General features: G+C 36.3%; 1 protein-coding gene across 5 annotated transcripts in view; it reads right to left on the bottom strand.

Moving 5' to 3' along the window:
* The window catches only part of FAM13A (family with sequence similarity 13 member A), a 357,659-nt gene that overhangs the window by 165,025 nt on the left and 172,477 nt on the right, over positions 1-20,157 (bottom strand). For 4 of the 5 annotated variants that reach the window (XM_042935908.1, XM_042935906.1, XM_042935907.1 and 1 more), the window contains one exon: positions 11,023-11,100. In XM_042935908.1, coding sequence (XP_042791842.1) covers positions 11,023-11,100 — 78 coding nt within the window. Of the gene's footprint in view, positions 1-11,022; positions 11,101-16,699; positions 16,825-20,157 lie in introns of all 5 variants that reach the window. The other variant, XM_042935910.1, reaches the window with a different exon arrangement.

The following is a 20,157-nucleotide window of genomic DNA, read 5'->3' as shown; positions in this document are numbered from 1 at the left end:
CAGAATTTATCTTTTATTGCTTCCCTTTATAAACCTTCTGTCCATGCTAGTTTGGCCTATAAATCGTACAGAACATACAACACTCATTTTCTCCTTCGAGTCTTTGTTTATGCCACTGCAACTGAAATCCTTCCTTTGTCCAGTTTTCCAATTCTTCTTTTTAAAAATTTAAGTTCTCTTTCTTCCACAAAGTCAGCTCTAATCAATTTCATAGCACATATGGTCTATTTTACTTATTTAAAACATAATTTCATAGGATTTTATAAGATAGCTCTGTATTGCAGGGGCATATTCTCAGAATCCCTTGTCAGGAGGGTTCTGGTTAATTTCTTCCAATGGGGAATTCTCCTGAGATCTAGAAGGCAGAGGAAAGGACGACCTACTTTGGGTATAATAACTGGCTCACAGAACTGCCTGAAAGCAAGTAAATTAGAATCACTTACACTGTCACATTTTTGAGGGAATTTACTGTCGATCCCTTCAAACCACATCTAACAAACCGAGAAACCATCACCACTGTCATGAAAAACCATTAGCCCAGACTTAAAAAAAAGCCTCTGCTGTTCAAGAGTTAAACAATCCCTGAGTCACCAAACTTCTTCCAACAGGTAGCAAGCTGTAGTTTAATAAAGACACACTCACTATAAGAGCAATAATGAGCAAGAGGGGATTCTAAAAGGTAAAGGCAGCAGCCAGAGAGAAAACAGACAATGGAATCCTTGCAGAAAACAGAATCTAGGCCTAATCAAATCACCTCCACTTCTTCCTGTGCACCTGTCTGTAAGTGTGTGCATTCGCGTGTGAATGGGATTGTTTAGTCCCATTTGTATACGGGTATATGTGTGTGTGTGTGTGTGTGTGTGTGTGTGTGTGTGTGTGTGTGTGTGTGCAGGCAGGGACACCCTGTCTTATTACTGCGTAGATTCTCCAATCAAGAGGAAGCATGTCTGGCCCCGACAGAGTACTAACACATCACCAAGAAATTCTGGAGCTTGAGCTGATTGTAATGACTGGTTGGTTTTTTGGATTTTCATCGTCACAGAAGGATTGAGTGTGTTTTCTGCACAGTAAGAGAAATGGAAAAATATATTTGGCAAACAGAAGGGTAGGCTGGGGCAACAAGTTTTCCCCAACTCCTACTTCACTTTCCTTTTCCTAGGCACACCTGAAAATTACATTTCCCAGATTCCCATGGATGTTACTGAGTTCTGAAATGTGAGTAGAAGGGACAGGTGTTGTTTCTGTGCTGAGGCAGTTAAGTGCCTGTGAACTTTGCACGTACTCCTTTGTTCAGTCCTGATATTAGAAGCAAACACTTTTTAGATGACATAGTTGAAGGATGGAAGCAGCCTGTGATCTGAATCACTGTTTTGAGGCTCACTGCTTATGAATCTCTCCCTCCTTCCATCAGAAAATGACTAGAGTGGGAAATAAACTTTTTAAAACAAATCCAATTGTATTATAGGGATTTTTGTTATAGCAGTTAGCATTAATAACTTTGATTAGACTTTGGTCATATTTGTAGAGCAGGGCAAACCAGGGAAAATGGGAACAAAAAGGCCAGTGAGATCTTTAGGATTAGTGAAAAATCAAAGAAACCAGGCTAAGATTTGATAGTTTGCAAAATAGGATGGTGAATCCAAAGGTTGACCTGAGATCCAAAAATCAGTCTAGCACATGTAATGTTTTGTATGCATGTCTGGTATCCAACCTAGTTCCTTGAGGAAGAAGACAATGGCTTTTCAAATTTACATCCCTAACACCTGGCACAGGATATATTGATGAAATATCCAACACTTCAAGGTGTTTATCAAAGCAGGGCAGATTTGTAAGAGGAGATGTTTCAGGCTTGGGAAGGTCAGGGATCAGGTGTGGAAACCCAGTCTTAGCAAATTGGGTACTCGGGACTATGAGACCAGACTGGCTATGTACTGGATTCCATGAAAGTGCCTAATCTAGAGATACTCTCATAAGGTTCTTCTGTTCCTTGGCCTATGGTTACAATTGCTTACAGCAACTGGAAAGAAAGACAGGGGTTAAGTGAGCCAAATTATTAGATTGAGAGATAAGGTAGGTACATCCAGATACATCAAAATTTGAATTTTTATTTAAGGTAAATACTCAACCCTGTATTATATTTTTACTTGATAGTTTGTGTATATTATAAAACACAAGAAATTTGTGTATAAAACACAAGAAAATACTAGCCAAATAATTGAATCTACCGGTCATTAATTCTAAAGAGATTCCAAGAATTCTTCAAATGGTTCAGTGGTAACTTAGGAAACCAAATAAAGAATATGCTTATAATAAATAACAGATTTAATCATAGATATAACTCTAATGATAAATTAACAAAATGATTTATAAAAATCTTATGCTACTGGGTTGCCTGGCTGGCTCAGTTGGTAGAGCATACAACTCTTGATCACCCGGTTTCGAGCTGTAGCCCCATGTTGGGTGTAGAGATTACTAATAAATAAATAAATAAATAAATAAATAAATAAATGAATGAATGAATGAATAAATAAATAAATATCTCATGCTACTAAGCACTGAAGAGATAGCTTTGAAAAGTGATTTCCTAAGATAATGAAAGAGGCAAAAAAGAAACAGAAAATGTTATCATCCAGCACCCATAGAGGAGATGGCAAGATATAAAGCATTTTCTATCTAGTAAAATAAACATATATTCATATATAAAAACATATGGGGGCAGAAAAAGCAGATGGAAAATTATTTTAAGAAAAGTTCAAGAGAGATAAATCAGGAAAAAATACAGTTAAAAGCCAAAAGTCTTAAATTCCAGATATAATTATGTGTTTAATGGTTATTGAACCCCTTCCAAATGAAAAATGTACTAAATTTGACTAAATTCTCACAAAAGCAAATTTCCCATAACCACACACACACGCATACACACTCACTGCTTTCATACAGAATAAGATAAAAAAATTGATTAATTCATTTGTTCATTCTCAAGTATTTATCAATGGATCACTATGTGTCTGACATTGGGAAAATATTACCAAAAATCAAACCAAAACAAAACACACAAAAAAAATAAGGAAGGAAGGAATGAAATGACATGATCCCAGAAAGAGTTCTCTAATATAATAATGGACACTCAAGACATCAAAAAAAGCTTTTAGTAAACAGAACAAATACACTCAAAAGAATTGATCATCAAACTTCAGTATCAAACCATACAGAAAACATATTTATAATACATGCCTGTTGGGGGAAAAGCTGTCTGACATTAGGAAAAAAAATCTACCATACAAATAATAGATACAAAGAAGACAGGGAGGAATAATGAGATCAATGAAATGGAAAATGAAGATACAACAGAGAATCAACAAAACTAAAATCTGGTTCTTTGCAAAGACTAATAAAGTTTCTGGCAAGCCTAATCAAAAGCAAACAAGAAAAAAGTTCCCAAAAGATAATATTAGAAATGAAAAAAAAAGTTTAAAGATTTAATAAAGATTTAAAAAGAAGAGGAAACACTGAAATATCTGATGCTGATAAATTTAGTTAAAATAGTTTATATTCTAGAAAATGTAACATCAAAACTAATTCAGAAAAGATAGAGGGGCACCTGGCTCAGTTGGTTAATTGTCCAATTTTAGCTCAGGTCATGGTCTCAGGGCTAGTGAATTGGAGCCACATATGGGGCTCTCTGCTGTCAGTGTAGAGCTGGCTTTGCATCCTCTGTGTCCCTCTCTCTCTGCCCCTCCCCCACTAGCGTGTGCATGCCCTCTTTCTCTCAAAAATAAGCATAAAAAATAAGAAAAGAGAAAACATGAATAGGACTATAAGCATTAAAGATATTGAATCAGTAGTTAAAAATCAACTCACCAAAACAAATTTTAAAAACAAACAAAATAAAAAACAAATAAACCAATAAATAAACCTCACCGGGCCCAGACAGTTTTATATGTACAAGATTGAAGGAATTTGATCATCGTGATCTTAAACTATCTCGGAGATTAGAAAAGACTCTCCTTATCTTATTTTGTTAGGACAGTATAACTTTTACACCAAAAGCAGGTAAAGTGAAACATTTAATTTCTTTTTTTAGTGTTTATTTATTCTTGAGAGAAAGAGAGAGCACAAGCGGGGCAAGGGGCAGAGAAAGAGGGAGACACAGAATCCAAAGCAGGCTCCAGGCTCTCAGCTGTCAGCACAGAGCCTGACCCAGGGCTTGAACTCATAAACCATGAGATCATGACCTGAGCCGAAGTCGGATGCTTAACTGACTGAACCACCCAGGCACCTCATGTAAAACATTTATAAACATAGATGCAAAAATACTAAACAAAATATCAGCTATTCAAAACTTGCAAGGTATTTAAAAATATGTATCAAGATCAGCTTCAGAACTACTATGCTCCAGTGATGCATTAGTTTAAGCTTAGATAAATTATCAGTATAACTTCCCACAAGAAAAGAGTAAGTGAGAAAAACCATGTAATTATCTTCACAGACACAAAAGGAAACATTTGCTAAAATTTAACTTTCACACAAGATAAATATTCGAAACAAATCATAAATACAAGGGAACCTCCTTAAGGTTATAGGGTTATACCTACAGCAAATAGGTATACCTATTTGTAAGGTTATACCTACAGCAAATATTGTAAACCTAATAAGTGTATATGTGAAGAAAAACATATATGGAAACATACTAACACTAACTACTATCATATGGAACAAAAGCAATGAAATAATGAGTTCATTTTGAAGTCTTTACTGAAGGAAAGCTATGTGCCTGGCATTGTGAAAAAATCACACACAAAAAAAGAAAACGAAATATGCCGTGATGATACCAAAAAGTCAAATGTAGAAACTGTCCATAAAATCAGGAAGGAACTCAAAAAGGTACGCTATCACCATTTCTATTTAGCCTTTACAGTATATAAAAAAAAGATTAAATGATGAAAGGCATGAAAAAAAATCAACAGAACTCATCATTTTCAGATGATATGACTGTCTACAAAGGAAATCAAACAGAAGTGATCAACAAAATATTAGAACTAATGAGAATTTGGCAAGGCCTCTAGATGTAAAAGTCAACAATAAAAATTAGTTTTAACACTAATTATCAGCAACAAAGTTGGAAGACATCATGCATCATGAATATTTCATTTATAGTATCTACAAAACGTGGGATACCTAGGACAGTTAAGAAGAAAATTATATTTCTTAAATCAAAAGACATTAAAGAGGTCATGAGCAAATAGAGTTCTATGATGGTCATGAATGGAATACTAATTTTCATGAAATGAATCTATCAATTCAGTTTAAATTCTAACTAAAGTTTCTCATGAAATTTGACAATATTCAATCGCAAAAGCAATGGACCAAGAATGGCCAAAATAATTTTCAAGAAGGGAAGAAAAACTGAAGAAACTGGTTTTACCAGATATCACTAATTAGGACATTCCAATAACATGAGATAAACAAATGGATAAAGCAACCAATAACAAAGCCCAAAACATACAAAACATGTGACATATAATAGAAAGGACATTTCAAACAGTGGGGAAAAGATGAACTATTGAACAGACATGCTACATTGATTGATTTTTATATATAAAATTAGATTCCTACTTAATGCTTACAAAGAATTCAACTTCAGATGGATTAAGACTAACATATATGCAAAGCAAAATTTAAAATTTTTTGAAAACTATAAAGTTGGTTTTCTTAATGACCTCAAGGTATGTGAGGATTTCTCAAACAAGATATAAAGAACACAAAAACTAAAAACTAATAAATTTGACTACATTAAAATAAAAACCTCTTATACATTAAAAGGCACTACATTCAATATAAAAAGAAAACTAAAAAATTGGGAAAAAGTATCTGAGACATATGTAACTGAACTAACAAATTCATAGAGATTATTAAGAAAAAAGCAAACAGGGGCACCTGGGTGGCTCAGTTGGTTAAGTATCTGACTTTCACTCAGATAATGATCTCACGGTTTGTAGGTTTGAGCCCTGCGTGGTGCTCTGTGCTGACAGCTCAGAGCCTGGAGCCTGCTTCAGATTCTGTTTCCCCCTCTCTCTGCACCTCTCCCGCTCACACTCTGTTTTTCTCTCTCTCAAAAATAAATAAGCATTAAAAAAAATAAAGCAAACAACCCAATAATAAAATTGGCAATGACAGGAAAAAGTAGTACTCAGATTAATTATCAGAGATATGTCCAAGCTTAATAAGCACATGAAAAGCTGCCCATATAAATTAATCAGGATAGACTACATTATAGTGAAGGTACAAATTAACCCAGAAGTCTCAGTGGCTTAACAAAACAGGTTTACTTCTCAGTAATGACACAAATCCAGTGTGGTTTCACAGGGGGCCTCTGCTCCAAAAAAAGCCACTAAGGGACCCATGCTCCACTGTCTAGTTGCTACACTGTAAGAAAGGGCTAGAGAGTCATGCACAATTTTTCAATTCTCTGCCCTCAAAGCCACACTTGTCACTTCTGCTCACAGCCTACTGGCCAGAAGCAGCTGGCTGGCCCCAGCTAACTGCAACCGGGCTGGGAAACATTGGGGAAATGCATGGGTATTCAGTGAATAATAAATGTCTCTGCAACAACTAGAAATTAGAAAAATCCAAATTAAGGCAATAGCAAGACGCATCTCACACTCATTAGACTGGGGAAACAACAACTCTGATATTACCAAGGACTGGTGAGGATGTAAAAAATGGAAACAATCATCTGCAGCTGTTGAGGATATAAATTGGTACAACATGTTAAGAAAATTATTTGTAAATTTGGGACAAATTAGCGATGTACACACTTATGACTCTACTTCCCACATGTGCATAAAAGGTGTTGTGAAAATAATTTACTCAAAAATGTTTTAATAGCAAAATAGTGGAAATAATCTAAATATTGGAGATAACCTAAATATTGGAAAAAACCCAGAATGATACCTAAATAAACTGTCATATATTCTTACCCAAAGTGAGTACTGATAGAGAATACTGAACAGAAAAAAAAAAAAAAGAACTATATTAAGTAGTTAATATAGTATCTGGCACTTGATCAACGTTAGCTCTAATTACCACCACCACCACCACTACTTTTATTAAAAGCAGCAGCATGCAAACTAGCCTTAAACATGGAAATGCATAGTATAAATAATGTCAACTGGAAAAAGTAGAATGCTAATTAGAATGTACACATTAATTAAAGCAATATAAAATGTATGCATGTCCATTAATATTTCTAAGATACTCTAGAAGCTTGGTAAAATTTAATGCTTATTAAATTACTCTATTAATTTGCTTACTGAAAATTAAATTATACTGCCACTAAATTTATCAAAACCCTCCATTTTTAAAATTTCTAGTTTACTAATAGGCATAGGAATTTTTAAAAACATTTAAGAAAACAGGGTTGTGACAACTATTGTCACCATTGAAGAAAATCTCCTTCATAAATAATTCATGGTCCTTGAAACCATTAACATTTGAAAGAAAAATAATTTAACAGTTGCTTCTATTACAAAAATAGAAGCAGTGTATTTGATAACTGCATTATCTTTATTACACCTTTTATAGTTAATATGACTTTGTATACTAAAGGAAACCTCTATAAAAGCATTAAGAGAATCCAATAACTAACTAAAACTATTATGTGCTTATAATTTAAATTTCATCAGCACAGTTTTATCTGGTGATAAAAGGAAGGCAATATATTATCTTTTATTTTATACCTTTGTCCTAGCATTGGGTGGATCTGGTATTCATTCTTATACCATGACCTGACCTTGAATTTTTTGCTGAAGCCAAGAACACAGCAATGATAGTGGGAAGTCCAGAGCATAACCCAAAGGAAAGGAGAAGAAAAATAATTTTCTACCCTCAATTCACTGGATGCTATTCAGGGTTTATACTGTGGCCAATGAATATAAGTGTGAGGCTTATTTAGAGACTGAGTACCTGTGTTTGGTAGAAAAAGACCATCTTCTCTAATCCTATTAGGTAACAAGGAGTTGTCTCTATGTTCAATACCTCTTTATAGATCTATTTGATATTGTCTTCTTTATCATCTATTCTGATTATTTGTTTACATATGTACTCTACACAGTATTGGGCATGAAATGGTTATATGAATATGTCCTTGAGTTACCAGGGCTGGTGATTGTTGCTCATTCAGGAAGTGTCATGGCACTGTGTAATGGAGATACTTTTTTTTCAGCTTGGACTCAAATCAAGAAGTGGCTTTCCTACCTAAGGAAGAGAAATATAATCCTTCCTATTGCCTAGGAACAGAGACAGCAACTGTCAGAGAAAACACAGATGGGGACAGACGGCTTAGACTAGAGAGATCTCCAGAGTCGATGGACATATGCCATTTCTGGATTACCATGTTATATCTCTAGCCATATAGGGAGCAGAAATACTTAGCTGTCCAAGGCAAATACAGCTGTAACTGGAGATATCTGAGAAATACAGCTATGGAGGCCAAATGGAGTAACATTAATACCAAGGATACACATCATTCTCTTAGCTCACTATGTCACTCTAGAAAGGAGACACCAACCATATTTTGAAGGTGTTCTCAGCTTTAGCTTTCAAATATCAACTGGAGGAAAAAAGATCTTAAGATAAAATCCTGGTGAAAGGGTTAGTTCCTTGTAATCTCTTATAGCTCACATGCTCTGCATCATTTCTGGGATTTGAAATTACAAGGATTTTAATCACTCATAAACTAAGCAGAGCTTAGTTTGCTCATGTAAACGTAAACTTGCTCATGAAAGGCCACAGAGAAGCTTAAGTTAAAAACCAAGGCTTAACTAATGAAGTAATTTCTCTATTGAATTAGTTTATTCATGAACTGTACAGCAAGACTGGTAGATAATAAATGTACATTAATTACCGATTTTGTATACAGCTGAAACATTCCAAATAGGATTATTTTCATAAGAATGATACAATCCCTTCAACTTTTATGACAAGTTTTGAGATGATCTTCATTTAGGAGGTGATTCATTTAGGGTCTTTTCACATAAAGGTAGTTATACCGATATAGGAGTTAATAAGCAAATGGTACCTAATGATTTTCCTCAAATCATGCATTTTTTCAAGGCATTTGTTTATGAGTTTATTTTTTACACTGAATTTTTATTAATTCACAATAAATAAAATTTCTATAATACATTGGAATTAATTATACATAAGTTTGTAGACACAGATATTTCAGTGAAAAAAAAAAAACCCAAAAATAGTTGGTAGCTGAAAAGGAAAGCATGCTGGATAGTTTCGATAATTTTCCAGAAAAAAATCAAGGTGGAATAGGTTTTATTAAAAAAAAAAAGGTGTTTTTATTTCTTTTAAAAATAAACCACAGACTTACTGTAATTAAGACACTAAGCAATGACTCAGTACTTAATTTGCCTTTAAAAATAAAGCCACCATGGCCAAAATGAAGAAATCAGGAGACTATAGATGCTGGAGAGGATGTGGAGAAACAGGAACCCTCTTGCACTGTTGGTGGGAATGCAAATTGGTGCAGCCGCTCTGGAAAACAGTGTGGAGGTTCCTCAGAAAATTAAAAATAGACCTACCCTATGACCCAGCAATAGCACTGCTAGGAATTTATCCAAGGGATACAGGAGTACTGATGCATAGGGGCACCTGTACCCCAATGTTTATAGCGGCACTCTCAACAATAGCCAAATTATGGAAAGAGCCTAAATGTCCATCAACTGATGAATGGATAAAGAAATTGTGGTTTATATACACAATGGAATACTACGTGGCAATGAGAAAAAATGAAATATGGCCTTTTGTAGCAACATGGATGGAACTGGAGAGTGTGATGCTAAGTGAAATAAGCCATACAGAGAAAGACAGATACCATATGGTTTCACTCTTATGTGGATCCTGAGAAACATAACAGAAACCCATGGGGGAGGGGAAGGAAAAAAAAAAAAAAAAAAAAAAAAAGAGGTTAGAGTGGGAGAGAGCCAAAGCATAAGAGACTGTTAAAAACTGAGAACAAACTGAGGGTTGATGGGGGGTGGGAGGGAGGGCAGGGTGGGTGATGGGTATCGAGGAGGGCACCTTTTGGGATGAGCACTGGGTGTTGTATGGAAACCAATTTGACAGTAAATTTCATATATTAAAAAATTAAAAAAAATAAAAATAAAAATAAAGCCACCATTATTTTTACGGTAACTTGCAGTTAAAAATCAGAGATAAGAATTCTTTTAAATTTTGCTTACAGTGAACTCAAAGTTTGGTGAACATTTTTTTTCTCAGAACTAGGAAAAATAGTAGCTCTATAAATCTCCTGGTGGCCAGTTATGAATATTCTATATACCTAATAGGAGAAGTTCTACTTAAAAGATTAAAGATTAGGAAAGATACTCTAAAATTAACGCAATCACTTTTCTGGTTGGACAAATAATCAAATAACTTTCCATGACATATTTTGGGTTAAAGGGGTTTTTCTTTTCACTGGCAAAACATGTGAATTTTGGATTTTTCTTACAATAAGGAAAACAAAATTTTACACATCAGATTATTCTGTCATAGGTATGACAGTTCTTATTTCTTCCTGGTTAAAATTTACTTAACTGATCGTGTGTTGTTTTTATAATTACGAAAAGTCAATAAAGTGATTTGTATTTAAAAAAAAAAGAGAAATTACAGCTAAACATTTCACTTTACCCCTCAAACAACCAAGGAAAGATTACTACATTTGACTATTTCCTATGATTTAGGCTTAAAACAATCCTGATTTAATATAAGTAAAACCATGTACTAAAATATATCACTGTTAAATAATAGGAGTATCTTAAAAATTGGGGGATGAATATCACCTTGGATTAAAGCACTAAATGAAAAGTGCTTTTTACGCAACCAGGACCAAAAATACAAATAAAGAAAAAGGCTGAAGGAAATGCAAGACACAGAGCATGGAATCATGAGGACATGAATAACCCTGCTAAATGTTTCACATGGTAGCCCAAAGGAGCAGACATAACTTACCCTGGTTTTTAGAGATGGTTTTTGCATGTCTAAGTCTTTTGTCAGAAGGATGGGTAAGGGGTTCTTACAACTGGCCTCCTATAAAAAAGTATAAAAGAAGTATTAGGAACCAAAGAACATTACCCTAACTGGAAATTACAAGGTTGTAAAAAGCAATTTTGATGGGAGACAAGGCATTTTTGGCTTGAGCTGCTTATAGCAGAAGCCACAGAGACTGTCTTGAGGAACCAAAACATTTCCTTTCTTATTGTTCATCTACAACAGTGAAGCAAGTAAGATAAGATGGTGATGGAGTAGGTATGGGACACACAGAACACATATTCAGAGATGACCATTAAAAAAGTCTCATCTATGCTATCATGTAATTTACACATCCACAGTCAGTTCCTCTCTTCTTTGGAGAAACAGGGGGTTAATTCTCCAAGATATCAACCACCAAACTTAGGGTTGCCAACTTTCCCTACAACATTTTACAAATGCGTTCTTATTCTGTAAATAAGAATCTTAAATGAATTCCTTCAATTAGTTTAGCAAACCACTATTGAACAGGGATAGTTTCACACCAACATCCTGAGGAAAAATATCTGAGTATTTGTTTCCAAAATTACTAAGCTTCTAAGTCCTCGGTTCACACCAAAATAGTACTTGCAAAACTAGCAAAAATTACAAGGAGGCAGCTCACATAGAATTGGATTTACTATTTATTTCTATGTGACAAACAACAACAGTAATAATCTCATTAAAAAATAAAAAAGAGCCTCACTTCTCAGTAGCCACTAATTTGGATACATTTTTCATAAATGATTTCATTTCCAAATTAAGGTAGAAAAAATATATAAGGTCATAGACAACAATAAAACTAAGGAGAAAATAAGTTCAATTTCTTTCACTTGCACTATAACATCAACCTCTGTATCCCATTCCTTCCCTCATCATGCTCACCATCCACCACTCCATTATTTAAATTATAGGTTTTTCTCTCCAGTTTACTTAAGGATCAGTTAATTATAACCTTTTAAACAATGTTTTAGTCTACATACTTTATAATATTACTAAAATTTGCTGGAATTTTATTCATTTCTAAAGGGAACAGTACATTATTAAGATAAAATGTCTCTAATGAAAATACTACTACTACTTACTACTAATGAATACTTATTGAATCTTAGGATTTGGAAGGCACTGTGCTAATGTCTTTGCATTAATGCCATTTTTGCCCCCAGTAGCCCTATTAGGATTATGTACTATTATCATTACTCCCCCTTAAGGGTAACGTAAAATCTTACAGAAGTACTTGCCCAGTGTCACATGGGACCCAAAGATGGCTCTATAACTTTATGAACTCTTTATTACCTCTAATATCCAATATACTTGACATCTTAAACCACTAGGTTGTACAACCATAACATTTTAAAGCCAAAGAGTTTTTAAAAATTAGCTATTCTGCCTGCTCATCTTATTTTACAGATGGGGGATTTGAGGACATCTGAGGTGATGTGCCCAAGATCACACAGAGAGTGAGAGAGCTGAGACCCATGCCTGGACCACAGAGTTGTATGTGGCACCTGTTCCAGCTTTGTGCTAGGGAGCAATATTACCAGACTCAGAGGAGATCAAGAGCCTCCTCTAAGCTGGGGGTAGCTGTGGTCCTGCCAACACTCTCAGCTGCCTGTGGCCTCACGTACAGCCCGATGGAAAGGCCCAAGGATACGTTTCTGAACTCTCCAAACAAGCACGCATTCTAGTCCTACCCTTTCCCACAAGTCACAACACCTGCTGGCAGTAAGCTGCTTACTGGAAATAGTGAATGAACCCATTCCCACTTCTGACTCACTGTGAGAGGGATCAACTATATCCAGCATGACATTTAGGAGATCCAAGTGATTAACTGCATAGTCTATTGCGTAATTTGACTACACTTGGATAATATAATTATGCTTAATCTTTATACCCCTTTTAAAACTACTTGTATATAAATGCTAGAATGTCATGCAAGAAAAAAAGGCTGACTCTTAAGGGAAGCTAATAGGAATAGCTGACCTTTGTTTATGACTCTCTGAATGTTTACAAATGCCTACAATTCTTTCTTCCTTATGCACAGGCTAAAAGTGATAGTGTTTCTTTATTCCTCTTATCTCCCCCCACCCTGTCCCTGTGAATTAATGAGTACAAGGTTGATGGTCAGCTTTTCCCTATAAAACTCTGAAAATATTTTCTGTAAACTTTTACCTGAAAATGCCGCTTAATGAATTATGTTTATTTTTTTGTTTTAGGACTTTAAATTCAAACAACAGAGACAAAGTAAAATTTAGTAGTCAGAGAACTGAACTGGAAGTCAAGAGATCTGGCTTCTCATCCTGGTTTCCTAACCAACCGGCTATAGGAACTCAGGCAAGCATTTTAACCTTTTGGACATCCCTTCGTTCGAAGATTTATAAAACAATTGGATTAGGTGAATTCTGAGAAACTTTTCTAGTTTATCAAGATTCTATGATTCTTTCAAGAAGAAGCAATATTTACTGACAAAAAGGTAACCCACCACCTGTCTGGAGTTGCATTCCCAATGTCCCGTGAGATTGCTGCTGAAGCGCTGTCCCCCCTCCCCCCCATGCAGGGGGCAGTGAGCCGGGGGGCTGCAGAGCCACAGAGGGAACACCTCCCACAGGGCTAATGTTGGATTTCTGGAGAAAAATTAATGAATTCCACTAGTAGCTTAAATAAGTAACTGGAAAGAACTCCATGTATTCTTTTTTTTGTTTGTTTTTCCTGTGTATTCTTTTAAGACAGATATATTATGGAGTGAAGTGAGAAATATTTTTTAAGATGAAACTTTTTTACAGTTATGCCTTTAAAAAAGCCATTTACACTGGCAGGCATATACCTAAGAGAATTAAAAACAAATGTCCACACAAAAACTTGTAGACCAACACTCATAGCCAGAATTATTTATAAAAACCAAAAAGTGGAAACAACCCAAATCACACGATAAATGGATAAAGAAAATATGGTATATCCACACAATGGAATATCATTCAGCTATAAAGAGGACTGAAGTATGGATACCGGCTAGACACAGATTAACCTTGAAAACATCATGCTAAGAGGCCAAGCATAAAAGGACACATATTGTGTGATTACATATATTTTAAACATCTGGAATAGGCAAATAGTGACAGAGTGTAGATTATGGTTGCTGGGGGCTAGAAGGAGGGAAGTGATTCTTAATGGGACCAGTCTATATGAGTTTCTTTTTAGGGTGTTCAAAATGTTCTAGGGGTGCCTGAGTGGCTCAGTCGGTTGAGTGTCCAACTTCGGCTCAGGTCATGATCTCACGGTTCATGAGTTCGAGCCCCACGTCGGGCTCTGTGCTGACAGCTTGGAGCCTGGAGCCTGCTTTGGATTCTGTGTCTCCCTCTCTCTCCCTGCCCCTCCCCTGCTCATGCTCTCTGTCTCTCAAAAATAAATAAATATTTAAAAAAATGTTCTAGAATTAGGTAATGGTTGCCCAACACTGTGAACATCCTAAAAACCAATAAATTGTATATTTTAATTAATTTTTTAATTTACATCCAAGTTAGTTAGCATATAGTGCAACAATGATTTCAGGAGTAGATTCCTTAATGCCCCTTACCCATTTAGCCCATCTCCCCCCTCCCACAAGTCCTCCAGCAACCCTCTGTTTGTTCTCCATATTTAAGAGTCTCTTATGTTTTGCTCCTCCCACAAGCCCTCCAGCAACCCTCCCACAAGCCCTCCACAACCCTCCCACAAGCCCTCCAGCAACCCTCTGTTTGTTCTCCATATTTAAGAGTCTCTTATGTTTTGCTCCCCTCCCTGTTATTATTTTTGCTTCCCTTCCCCTATGTTCATCTGTTTTGTATCTTAAAGTCTTATGATTCATATTTGTCTTTCTCTGACTAATTTTGCTTAGCATAATACCCTCTACTTCCATCCATGTAATTGCAAATGGCAAGATTTCATTCTTTTTGATGGCCAAGAAATACTCCGTTGTATATATATACCACATCTTCTTTACCCATTCATCCATCGATGGACATTTGGGCTCTTTCCATACTTGGGCTATTGTCAACAGTGCTGCTATAAACATTGGGGTGCATGTGCCCCTTCGAAACAGCACACCTGTATCCCTTGGATAAACACCTAGTAGTGCAATTGCTTGGTGGTAGGGTAGTTCTATTTTTAATTTTTTGAGGAACCTCCACACTGTTTTCCAGAGTGGCTGCACCAGTTTGCATTCCCACCAGCAGTGCCAAAGAGATACTCTTTTTCTGCACCCTCACCAACATCTGTTGTTACCTGAGTTGTTAATGTAACAAATTGTATATTTTAAATGGGTCAGTCACAGCATGTGAGAAATACCTAAATTTTTTGAAAAGTCATTTAAAGCAAGTCCCCAAACACCCAGGGAGAAGGGAAGAGACCTTGGGTTTGTTTGAACTCCTCCCTTAGAACTTCTTGAAAAGGTTTGAAGGGGGAATGATTTGTGTTTTTAAGTATTAAAGTATATGTGGGCATAAAAATTCACTCTAAAAATTTTAACTGAACCATATCATGTGTGGCATTCTAATGCTAGTCACCAGAGAAGGAGAAGGTAATGATAAACAAATTAGACATGATTACAGGGTATATTTATATTTAAACATTTCATCTGCTGAAATGAGACTTAACTGATTGCTCACTCTAATGACATTTGTGCAATAACCAACTGCTTAAACCAGCTGTGTCACTTTGGTATCCTGAAAACACCATTTAAAAATATAATAGGGATGGAAAAATACTTCATCACAGTTTTTTTGGCCTTACTATTGGACATTAAAAAAAACCAGAAAAAGCACTCACTGTTCCCTCAGCCTAGCACACTACTCACACAGTAATTCACAGGTTTGTTTCCTCATTTCATTCAGATCTTTGTTCAATTTCAGTAGAGAGGATTCCCTTGCTGGAACACCTTATCTAAATTGACACTACTCTCCCCTCCCACTTAATGCTCCCTCTCTCCCCACTCTCTTTCATCTACTTTATTGATTGATTCATTAATTTTTAAGAGAGAGAACACAAAATTGTGAACAAGGGAGGGGCAGAGGGAGAAAGAACGCCCCATCTCACGACTCCAAGATCAGGATCTGAGCTGAAATCAAGAGCTGGACATTGAACTGACTGAGCCACCCAGGCGGCCCCTCTCTACTCTCTTCATAGCCATTAGCAAAATCTGAATTTAATACTTTAAAACTGGTGGTTGCCAGAGGAGAGGGGGTATGTGGTTGGGCAAAATAGGGGAAGAGGCATGGCAGCTACAGGCTTCCAGTTATGGAAGGAGTAAATCTTGGGAATAAAAGGCTCAGCATAAGGAATATAGTCAATGATACTGTCCTAGTGTTGTACTGGGACACATGGTAGTTAAACTTGTAGTAAGCATAGCATAGTGCATAAACTTGTTGAATCTCTATGCCATACACCTGAAACTAATGTAATGTTGTGTGTCAACTAAGAAAATTAAAAAAAAAAATACAAGTTCTAATTCTTTGTCCATCTCACTCTATTCTGTGAAAGGGCTGGTTAGTCTTGCTAGTGAATAGATCCACAGGGCCCAGAATAGAAGCTCAATTGTTGAAGTGAATGGGTAAACCAGATGAATGAGTAATACCCCTTTTCTAACCTTTCACAATCCCCTGGGCATTCTTCCTGTTTTCAATTCCCTCCATCAGCTTACATTTCAGGACTCTTCATTCCTTTGCTAATACACTTAGTTTTCTCCATCCTGTTTTCAATCGCTGCATTCATCTGGAAAAAGCACAACCTTGGATGAATCCAGCTCTATGCCTTCTCTGTGCTGGAAATTGAGCAAATGAAAGTGGTTGGGGAAAGTATAGAATTGGTTGATGCTTTCATGTTAATTTTATTGCCATAAATGTTGAGTGATCTCTAATGCACAGCAATTCTGCTATAATTCTTTAGCAACTTGATTTCCCATCCTGCAACATGACACTGCATATCTTCTCTTTTCTCAAACTCCTTTCATTTCATTCTTGCTTCATAGCTCATTGGAAAAACAGAAGCATTGGGGCAGATGCTACTTGCTGCCCCACCATCAAATTTACAAACCTGTCTGCAAACATTCCATCCTTTCTGTCTTCCCTCCAGTTACAATGAAAGATAAGTTGCTGATCCTATCAGCGATTCCCTCCACCCACCCTGGGGTCTTGTCTCCTCTTATTTTCTCAAGGATTTCACTCCATCAATTATCCCCTCATTCCCTCTACTAGGTCATTCCCATTAATCACAAGCACGTTCTGGAATTTTATCTTTTTGGTTTTTAAAACACTTCCTTAATCTCATTTCTCCCACTGTTATGGTCCATTTTTTGGCTTTCTTTTATAGCAAACTCCTTTGAAACAGCGGGTCTTCGTTCCTGTCTCTACTTCTTCATTTTCAAAGCCCTCAAAACTGTTTTGTTGTTTTTTGTCATCACAAGGGGTGAAATAGTCACAGCTTAGTCTCCATCTTACTGGGGTTTTTAGCAACATCTGATTCAGGAAACTCCTTATTCTTGAACTACTCTTCTCCATTAGCTGCCAGGACATCACCAGTAGGAAAAAGAATAAATTCCTCCCACTGACCAACTCCACATAGTCTCCTTCCTTTGCTGCTGCTTCTCCTCTAAACAATTAAGTTACATATTTATTGCTTATTGCTTTATTTTCTGGATCATTAACTATATAGAAGTCCTATGGAAGCGAATAATTGGTTTCCTTTACTCACTACTGTAACTACAATGCCATAGAAAAGTGCCTAGAATAGTAAGAGCTCAACAAATACATGTTGGATATGGGGCACCTAGGTGGCTCAGTGTTCAAATCTCAATCTCAGCTCAGGTCTTGATCTCAGGGTCATGAGTTCAAGCCTCCACTGGGCTCTCTGCTGGGCATGAAACCTACTTAAAAAAATGCGTGTTGAATAAATGAATGAAGTTGGGGTGACTCAAGAGTTGATTAAAAAAATCTTCCATTCCTAAATGATACAATGATCTCAACCACTTTTATGGCTTTTATTATTTTTTAATGTTTATTTTTGAGAGTGAGAGAGAGAGGGAGGAAGGGAGGGAGAGAGAGGGAGCGTGTCAGGGAGGGGCAGAGAAAGACTGAGACACAGAATCTTAAGCAGGCTTCAGGCTCCAAGCTGTCAGCACAGAGCTCAACGCAGGCCGGAACCCACCAGCCATGAGATCATGACCTGAGTTGAAGTCGGACACTTAACCAACTGAGTCACGCAGGCTCCCCTTTCATGGCTTTTAAATCAACCAATACGCTAAGGACTCCCAAATTCCATTTGTCTTTGATGTTTCTCCTAAGTTAACATTACTTTTAATTAACTGCTCCCTTGGCAACTCTACATGGCTGCTAATAAGCTTCTAAACTTAGTACATCCAAACCTGAGTTTATACTTTATCAGCAAAAAAGCATCTGTCAGTCCTTGAGTCTTCCCCAGATTAGCAGATGGCACCCACTTGCTCAAACTAATGTCTTAATCTACTTTATTTCTTCCCTTTCCTATATCTCCCACATCAAACTCACCATCAAGTGCAGTCAGTGCTACTTCCAAAATAAACTGGGATTCGTTCCCTTCTATGTACACAGCTACCCCCAAGTCATAACCATCATTGTTCACCTAAATTATTTCAGTCATCCTGCCTTCTACAAGGTTTGTATATGTAAATGGGATGATGTCACTCCTCTGTCAAGGTCTCATCATTATTCCTGGACTTTCTTTGCCATAACCTACACAGGCCTGCTTGATCCAACTTTTCCCTATTTCTCTAACCTCATCTCCTACCATCTGCCCTCTCCCTGACTATGCTTCAGCCACATTGGCCTTCTCTTCTCTTCTTCATATACTCCAGATCCCTTCCTACCTTCAAGTATTCACCCTTTATGTTTTCTATTTCTGGAATGCCTTTCCACCATTTTTTTAAAGCATGGCTGCGGCATTCTTATGCTTCAGCCTCTGTACCAGCCCCTGTCAACCACCAATCTACTCTCAGCTTCCAGGAGTTCAACTTTTTAAGATTTCCACATATATATGAGGTCATACAGTATCTACCTTTTTATGACTAGCTTATTTCATGTAGCATAATGTGCTCTGGGTTCATCCATGTTACCACAAATGTGAGGATTTCGTTCTTTTTTAATGACTGAAGAATATTCCATTGTAGATACATGCAACATATTTTATTTATCCATTCATCTATCAATGGACTTTTAAATTATTTCCACACCTTGGCTATTGTAAATAACACTACAATGAACATTGGAGTGCAGATATCCCTTTGAGACACTAATTTCATTTCCCTGGATATGTACCCAGAAGTGGGATTGCTGGGTCATATGGTAGTTCTATTTTTATTTTTTGAAGAACCTGCACATTGTTTTCCAAAATGGCTAAACGAATTTACATTTCCATCAATGTAGTACAAGGGTTCCCTTTTTTTCACATTCTCACCTATACTTTTTATCTTTTTGATAATAGCCATTCTAACAGATGTGAAATAATATCTTGCCGTGGTTTTGCATTTCCTTGATGATTACTGATGTTGAGCAGCTTTTCATGTATCTATTAGCTATTTGTAGGTTTTCTTTGGAAAAATGTCTATTTGGGTCCTTTGCCTTTTTTTTTTTTTTCCTATTGAGTTACATGAGTTTTGTTTTTGTATTAACCTCTTATTGAGTATATGGTTTGCAAATATTCTCTCCCACTTTGTAGGCTGCCTGTTCATTTTGTTGATGGTTACCTTTGTTGTGCAGAATACTACAAAGTTTGTGTTTTAGTTTGATGTAGTCTCACTCATTTTTGCTTTTGTTATCTGTGCTTTTGGTGTCAGATTAAAAAAAAAATCATTGCCAAGTCCAATGTCAAGAAGATTTTCCCTTATGTCTTCTTCAACAAGTTTTATAGTTTCAGGTCTTATGTTTAAGCCCTTAATCCATTTTGAGTTATTTTTTTTTATGTATGATGTAAGATAAAGGTCCAATTTCATTCTTAGGCATGTAGATATCCAGTTTTCCTAGCATCATTTATTGAGGAGACTATCCTTTCTCCATCAGGTGTTCTTGGTACCGT

Source organism: Panthera leo, chromosome B1 (assembly GCF_018350215.1).
Source record: "Panthera leo isolate Ple1 chromosome B1, P.leo_Ple1_pat1.1, whole genome shotgun sequence".
NCBI classification, from domain to species: domain Eukaryota; kingdom Metazoa; phylum Chordata; class Mammalia; order Carnivora; family Felidae; genus Panthera; species Panthera leo.
The sequence above is the reverse complement of the archived record's forward strand: the minus strand, read 5'-3'. Positions and strand labels throughout refer to the sequence as shown.